This window comes from Zophobas morio, unplaced genomic scaffold, assembly GCF_036711695.1.
Source record: "Zophobas morio isolate AGI-343-1 ecotype UQ-CSIRO unplaced genomic scaffold, CSIRO_AGI_Zmor_V1 ptg000004l, whole genome shotgun sequence".
In the NCBI taxonomy this organism is placed as follows: Eukaryota; Metazoa; Arthropoda; class Insecta; order Coleoptera; family Tenebrionidae; genus Zophobas; species Zophobas morio.
The window spans coordinates 403,229-411,288 of record NW_026972109.1 but is presented as its reverse complement, the minus strand read 5'-3'; the positions used below and the strand labels follow the sequence as shown (position 1 = coordinate 411,288).

General features: G+C 26.5%; 2 protein-coding genes across 2 annotated transcripts in view; one reads left to right on the top strand and one right to left on the bottom strand.

Annotated features, from left to right (window-relative positions):
* The window catches only part of LOC135136640 (phosphopentomutase-like), a 64,987-nt gene extending 64,759 nt beyond the window's left edge, over positions 1-228 (bottom strand). Inside the window, exon 1 of the mRNA XM_064066035.1 lies at positions 137-228. The gene's annotated coding sequence lies outside the window, so the exon portion shown is untranslated. The remainder of the gene's footprint in view (positions 1-136) is intronic.
* LOC135136718 (glycolipid transfer protein) lies at positions 12-1,108 on the top strand. The gene is made up of 5 exons (XM_064066162.1): positions 12-265; positions 318-373; positions 422-540; positions 588-738; positions 787-1,108. The coding sequence occupies exons 1-5, from the start codon at positions 112-114 to the stop codon at positions 967-969; spliced, it is 663 nt and encodes a 220-aa protein (XP_063922232.1). The 5' UTR covers positions 12-111; the 3' UTR covers positions 970-1,108.
* Positions 1,109-8,060: the final 6,952 nt, after the last annotated feature.

Sequence of the window (8,060 nt, the reverse complement as noted above, 5' to 3'; positions counted from 1 at the left end):
GCTGCGATCTAAAAAATAATGACGTAGCTCGTAATAATGAGATAGGTAGATAAACAAAGATGACCATAAAACAACAAAATATAAAAGCAGTCAAAATTTATCCGAGCAAAAATGTCAGTGTCGAACGGTGGCTTACCTTCGGAAGAATCCGCAACGATTTTTTCAACACTTCCGGGCCAATTTCCGAACCTTGTTGAAAACAAAAACCAGAAAATAAAAACACGGGACTTTATAGACGCCTCTTCCGGAGTTGTCACTTTAGTAGGTACATAACCTAAAATTAACATGTCTCTGTCTTTTAACACCCAGTGCTTTAGAAAAATTCGGGAAGGTTTTCGCACCGGTGATCTATGATATGAACGGAAATATACGTGTAAGTTTCACTGTATTAGAGTGTCTTGTATTATTTTTAACCCCGTAGAAAATAACGGGAAAATATGAAGAAGACAAAGATAAAAACGAGTTTATGGAGGATATGATTCTAAAACAGAAGGAAGCAGGGGAGTTGGTCGTGGTTAACGCGCTACAGTGGCTGCGAAGGTACAAACTTGCTAGTTGTTTCCAAAAATCAAAAATAATTGTTCCAGAGCCCTCCACTTCGTGTCGTGTTTTTTCCAAGCAATCATAGAAGACAGTGATAATAATAACTACACACAGGACTTATCACCGTTTGTTAAAAGCGCCTACAAGGAAACTCTGGAGAGATATCACGGCTGGCTAGGGACTCAACTTTTCAACGTAACTTTACAACAACTATTAAATTGTTTACGCCGCTTTGTTTTCTAGATATTGTCGCGCTTCGCGCCAAACCGACAACAACTATTCTATCACCTCGGGCTTGAAAAACACAACAAAGAAGAACACGTTTTGCGCGACATGAGGGTCTTCACGTGCCGAATGGCGGCCTGTGTACAAAAATTGGTAGATTTTTATCGAGAGCATGATCTAGAAACACATGAGAGAGTGTAGTGGTACACTAGTTGTTGAAATTGATTTTTCCATATCGTGTGAATTATACTTACTTGTACTCGGACAAAGAGGCGATCAAGCACTTGTATGTACAGTGTGTTACTATATTGTTGACAATAAAATAGTAGAGTTTTTAAAATTTGTTTTCACTGGAGTTGAAACAGAGAACGTAGAGAAGCGTCATAGTTTAAATTAAATGACGGTTGAGGTATGTTGGCAACAGTGTTTGGTTCTAACTAGGAATAAAATTAACTAGAAGAAATGTCATATTTTTAACGACGCGGTTTACTTTTTATAAATTGACGCTAGATTTACCAGAATCTTACAAGCTGCTTACTGTTTTTCGGTTTTCAGTTTTTCTCTTCAATTCTACGATTTTTAAGTATTTCGATTTTTCAATTTTTTAATTTCTCAGTTTTTGAACTTTTCAGTTTTTCGATTCGTCGTTTTGCTTTCATTTTTCAGTTTTTCGATATTTCAGTTTTGGGATTTTTCAATATTTCTGTTCTTCGACTTTTCCATTTTTGACTAATTTTTAAATTTTAGATTTCTCAATTTTTTGGTATTTTAATTTTTCAATATTCTAAATTTTAGGTTTTTCCACTTCTCGATTTTTCATTTCAGTTCTTCCATTTTTCAATTTTTCAAATGTCTCGATTTCTTAATCTTTCGATTTTTCGACTTCCCGGTTTTGGATTTTAATTTTTCCAATTGTCGTTTTTTCAATTTTTCGATTTTTAAATTTTAGATTTTTCAGTTTTTGATATAGTATTAATTTTTCAATATTTAAAATTTTAGATTTTTAATTTAAAATAATTAATCGATGTTTTGATTTTCCCATTTCTTGATTTTCGAGGGGTTTCGATATTCCTGTTTTTCAATTCTTTAATTTTTCTATTTTTCAGGTTTTTGATTTATTATTTTTTAGTTTTTTTAAGGTTTTGATTTTTCGATTGCTTAATTTTTCGACTTTTTAGGTTCTCAGTTTTTGAATGTTTCAGTTTTCAGATTTTTCAGGTTTTACATTTTTCAGTTTTTCGATATTTCAGTTTTGCGATTTTTCAATATTTCGATTCTTCGACTTTTCGATTTTTGACTTCTGGATTTTTCGACGTGTCGATTTTTTTACTTTCTCGATTTTTCAATTTTTCGATGTTTAAATTTTAGATTTTTTGATTTTTAAAATTTTAGATTTTTTGATTTTTCATTTCAGTTTTTCGATATTTCAATTTTTCAAATATTCGAATTCTTAATCTTTTGATTTTTCGACTTCCCGGTTTTAGACTTTCTGTTTTTCAATTGCCATTTTGTCAAATTTTCGATTTTTTTATTTTTCAAATTTGACTTTTATAAACTCTCAATTTCTCGATTTTTCAATTAATCGATGTTTTGATTTTCCCATTTCTTGACCTTCGAGTGTTTCGATTTTACTGTTTTTCAATTCTCTAATTTTTTGATTTTTCAATTTTTCGATTTTTTAAAGTTTCAACTTTTGGACTTCACTTTTTTTTATTTTTCGATTTTTCAGTTTTTAGATATTTCAGTTTTAGGATTTTTCGATGTGTCTAACTTTTTACTTATTCGATTTTTCAATTTTTGGATTTTTAAATTTTAGATTTTTCAATCTTTTGATATTTTAATTTTTCAATACATATTTTTTAATCTTTCGATTTTTCGACTTCCTGGTTTTATATGTTCTGTTTTTCAATTTTTAAATTTTTCAGTTTTTGACTTTCGAGGGTTTCGATATTTCTATTCTTCAATTCTTTAATTTTTCGATTTTTCAGGTTTTTGATTTTTCATTTTTTAGTTTTTTTAAGGTTTCGATTTTTCGACTTCACTTTTTGGATTTTTCGATTGCTTAATTTTTCGACTTTTTAGGTTCTCAGTTTTTGGATATTTCAGTTTTCAGATTTTTCAGGTTTTCCATTTTTCAGTTTTTCTTTCATTTTTCAGTTTTTCGATATTGCGGTTTTGGGATTTTCCAATATTTCGATCCTTCGACTTTTCGATTTTTGATTCCTTTAATTTTTCGATATGTCGATTTTTTTACTTTTTCGATTTTTAAATTTTAGATTTTTTAATTTTTAAAATTTTAGATTTTTCGATTTCTCGATTTTTCATTTCAGTTTTTCGATATTTCAAGTTTTTGAATTTTTCAAATGTTTCGATTTCTTAATCTGTCGATTTTTCGACTTCCCGGCTTTAAATTTTCTGTTTTCAATTGTCGTTTTAAATTTTTCGATTTCTCAATGTTCTGATTTCCCGATTTAGTTTCCCATTTTTAGTTTTTCCTTCACTTTTCAGTTTTTCGATATTTCAGTTTTGGGATTTTTCAATATGTATTTCTGTTGTTCGACTTTTCCATTTTTTAGTTCTGGATTTTTCGATGTGTCGACTATTTAGGTACTTTTTCGATTTTTAAATTTTAGATTTCTCAATTTTTTGGTATTTTAATTTTTCAATATTTTAAACTTTAGGTTTTTCGATTTCTCGATTTTTCATTTCAGCTCTTCCGTATTTCGATTTTTCAACTTCCCGGTTTTAGATTTTCATTTTTCTAATTGTCGTTTTTTCAATTTTTCGATTTTTAAATTTTAGATTTTTCAGTTTTTGATATTTTAATTTTTCAAGATTTAAAATTTTAGATTTTTAATTTAAAATAATCAAACGATGTTTTGATTTTCCCAATCTTGACTTTCGAGGGTTTCGATATTCCTGTTCTTCAATTCTTTAATTTTTTGATTTTCAGGTTTTTGATTTTTCATTTTAGGTTTTTTATGGTTTCGATTTTTCGACTTCACTTTTTGGATTTTTCGATTGCTTAATTTTTCGACTTTTTAGGCTCTCAGTTTTTGGATATTTCAGTTTTCAGATTTTCTTTCATTTTTCAGTTTTTCGATATTTCAGTTTTGGGATTTTTCAATATTTCTATTCTTCGACTTTTCGATTTTTGGCTTCTGGAGTTTTCGATGTGTCGATTTTTTTACTTTTTCGATTTTTCAGTTTTTCGATTGCTTTTTAATCTTTCGATTTTTCGTCTTCCCGGTTTAAAATTTTCTGTTTTCAATTGTCGTTTTAAATTTTTCGATTTTTCAATGTTTTGATTTCCCGATTTAGTTTCCCATTTTTACTTTTTCTTTCATTTTTCAGTTTTTCGATATTTCAGTTTTGGGATTTTTCAATATTTCTGTTCTTCGACTTTTCCATTTTTGACTTCTGGATTTTTCGATGTATCGACTTTTTACTTTTTCGATTTTTAAATTTTAGATTTTTTAATTTTTAAAATTTTAGATTTTTCGATTTCTCGATTTTTCAAATGTTTCGATTTCTTAATTTTTCGATTTTCCGACTTCCCGGTTTTTGATTTTCTGTTTTCCAATTGTCGTTTTTTCAATTTTTTGATTTTTAAATTTTAGATTTTTCAGTTTTTGATATTTTAATTTTTCAATATTTAAAATTTTAGATTTTTCGATTTCTCGATTTTTGGATTCAGTTCTTCGATATTTCAGTTTTTCAGTTTTCGAATTTTTCAAATATTTTGATTTTTTAATTTATCGATTTTTAGACTTCCGTTTTAGATTTCCTGTTTTTCAATTGCCGTTTTTTCAAATTTTCGATTTTTCAATTAATCGATGTTTTGATTTTCCCACATCTTGAAATTCGAGTGTTTCGATTTTCCTGTTCACTTCTTTAATTTTTCGATTTTCCTGTTCAATTCTTTAATTTTTAGATTTTTCAGGTTTTTGATTTTTCATTTTTTAGTTTTTTTAAAGGTTTCGATTTTTCGACTTCACTTTTTGGATTTTTCGATTTCTTAATTTTTCGACTTTTTAGGTTCTCAGTTTTTGGATATTCCAGTTCTCAGATTTTTCAGGTTTTCCATTTCTTAGTTTTTCTTTCATTTTTCAGTTTTTCGATATTTCAGGTTTGGGTTTTTCAATATTTCGATTCTTCGACTTTTCGATTTGTGGCTTCTGGAGTTTTCAGTGTGTCGATTTTTTTACTTTTTTCGATTTTTCAATTTTTCGATTGCTTAATCTTCCGATTTTTCGACTTCCCGGTTTTATATTTTCTGTTTTCAATTGTCGTTTTAAATTTTTCGATTTTTCAATGTTTTGATTTCCCGATTTAGTTTCCCATTTTTAGTTTTTCTTTCATTTTTCAGTTTTTCGATATTTCAGTTTTGGGATTTTTCAATATTTCGATTCTTCGACTTTGCGTTTTTTGACTCCTGGATTTTTCGATGTGTCGGTTTTTTTTTTCGATTTTCCAATTTTAGATTTTTTAATTTTTAAAATTTTAGATTTTTCATTTCTTGATTTTTCATTTCAGTCCTTCGATATTTCAGTTTTTCAAGTTTTCGAATTTTTCAAATGTTTCGATTTCTTAATCTTTTGATTTTTCGACTTCCCGGTTTTAAATTTTCTGTTTTTCAACTGTCATTTTGTCAAATTTTAGATTTTTTGATTTTTTAATTTTTTCATTTCTTCAGTTTTTTGTTTCTTTCATTTCTCGATTTGTTATTTTTCTATTTTTCAGAGCTTGATTTTTTTTTCATGCTTCGTTTATTCTTTTTAATTTTTCAATTGTTCCTTTTTGCCGTTTTCTGTCTTTTTTCGAGTTTTCACGTTCAAATTTTTGGATTTTTCGATCTTTTATTCCGTTTTAAAATTTTTCGGTTGGCAGTTTCTCGATTTTAAATTTAGAATTTTTTTTTAATTTTTCGTTTCTTCAGTTTTTTGTTTCTTCAAGTTTTCGAGTTTTCGCATTAAAATTTTTCGGTTTTTAAGTTTTTCCATCTTTTATTGATTTATTCTTTCTGTCTTAAAATTTTCGATTTGCATTTTTTCTAGTTTTCAATTTAAAATGTTTCTATTTTCAACTTTTGAATTTTTTAATGTTTCGTTTATTAAATTTTTAGATATTTTTAGATGTTTCAATTTTTCATTTATTCAATATTTAATTTTAATTTTTTCCATCTTTCTGTTTTTTGTTTCATCAATTTCTGGAGTTTCACGTTTATAATTTTTTAAATTTTTTATTTCTTCAGTTTTTTAAGCTTGAATTGTTTTCATGTTTCGTTTATTAATTCTTTTTAATTTTTCAAGTTTTCAGTTTTTCCCATTTTCGGTCTTTTTTCGAGTTTTCAGGTTTAAATTTTTCAAATTTTCGATTGTCTGTTTTTTGTTTCTTCAGTTTCTCGAGTTTTCACGTTTAAATTTTTCGATTTTTCGAATTTTTATTTCTTGTTCCAATTTTTCTGGTTGCAGTTTCTCGATTTTCAATTTCAATTTTTTTTTAATTTTTCGTTCCTTCAGTTTTTTGTTTCTTCATTTTTTCAGTTTTTAGGTTTTTCTGTCTTTCATTGATTTATTCTTTATGTTTTGAACTTTTCGATTTAAATTTTCTCAATTTTTCGTTTTTTTTTAGTTTCGTTATTTGAATTTTTTGATTTGCATTTTTTCTAGTTTTCAATTTAAAATTTATCCGTTTTCAACTTTTGAATTTTTTTAACGTTTCGTTTATTACATTTTTAGATATTTTTGGATGTTTTAATTTTTCATATATTCAATATTTAATTTTAATTTTTCCATCTTTCTGTTTTTTGTTTCTTCAATTTCTTGAGTTTCACGTTTAAAATTTTCGATTTTTAGATTTTTCTATGTGTTAATTTTTTGTTTTTACAAATTTCCGTGTTTTCACATTAAAATTTTTGAGTTTTTAGATTTTTCGATCTTTTATTCTTTGTTTTTTGAATTTTTCGATTTGCATTTTTTTATCGTTTCGTTTATTCAATTTTTAGATGATGTTTTTTGTTTCTTCAATTTCTCGAGTTTCCCGTTTCAATTTTTCGATTTATAATTTCTTGATTTTTCAATTTTCAATTATTTTAATTTTTCATTTCTCCAGTTTTTTGTTTCTTTCATTTTTCGATTTGCAATTTTTCTAGTTTTCAATTTAAATTTTTTCTATTTTTCAGAGCTTGAGTTTTTTCAGGTTTTGTTTATTAATTCTTTTTAATTTTTCAGTTTTTGGGTTTTTCCGTTTTCTGTCTTTTTTCGAGATTTCAAGTGTAGGTTTTTCAAATTTTCGATTTGTCTGTTTTTTGGTTCTTTAGTTTCTCGAATTTTCACGTTTAAAATTTTCGAGTTTTCGGTCTTTTATTCCATGTTCCAATTTTTCGGTTTGCAGTTTCTCGATTTTCAATTTCAATTTTTGTTAATTTTCCGTTTCTTCAGTTTTTTGTTTCTTCAATTTTTTGAAGTTTTCACATTAAAATTTTTCAGTTTTTAGGTTTTTCGATCTTTTATAGTTTTCAATTTAAATTTTTTCTATTTTTCAGGGCTTGAATTTTTTTGTTTCGTTTATTAATTCTTTTTAATTTTTCAATTTTTCGGTTTGTCGGTGTTCTGTGTTTTTCGAATATTCAAGTTTAAATTTTTCAAATTTTCACGTTTAATTTTTCGATTTTTCGATCCTTTGTTCCTGGTTCCAATTTTTCGGTGTGCAGTTTCCCGATTTTCAATTTTGAAATTTCTTAATTTTTCGTTTTTTTCAATTTTTTTTTAATGTTTTGATTTGCATTTTTCTAGTTTCCAATTTAAAATTTTTCTATTTTCAACTTTTGAATTTTGTTATAGTGTCGTTTATTCAATTTGTAGATATTTAAGTATTTCATTTATCCAATATTATTTAGTTTTAATTTTTCTTGAGTTTCCCATTTAAAATTTTCGATTTTGAGATTTTTCGATCTTGTATTCTTTGTTTCTTCAATTTTTCGTTTTGCAGTTTCCCAATTTTTCAATTTCGAAATTTTTGAATTTTTCGTTTATCAATTTTTAATTTCTCGTAAAGAAATAAGGATTTTGCAGTTAAGCTCCGCACTTTTTGGCTCACGATGAATAAAAAAAATCATCAGTTTTTAGAGTTTTCCATTTTTTCGTTTTTTGATTTTTCCGCTTTTCGATTTCTCGTTCTTTTAATCCTTCAATCTCTCAGTTTTTCAATTTTTCGAATTTCTAAGTTTTTTGATTTCTCGATTCATCGAGATTTGGATTTTTCGATATTTTGATTCTCAATTGTTCGAC

Coding starts and splice junctions, on each gene's coding strand:
- LOC135136718 (XM_064066162.1), top strand. CDS start 112: ATGTCAGTGTCGAACGGTGGCTTACCTTCGGAAGAATCCGCAACGATT. Junction 541..587: donor GCGCTACAGTGGCTGCGAAG/GTACAAACTTGC, acceptor TAATTGTTCCAG/AGCCCTCCACTTCGTGTCGT. Junction 739..786: donor TAGGGACTCAACTTTTCAAC/GTAACTTTACAA, acceptor TTTGTTTTCTAG/ATATTGTCGCGCTTCGCGCC.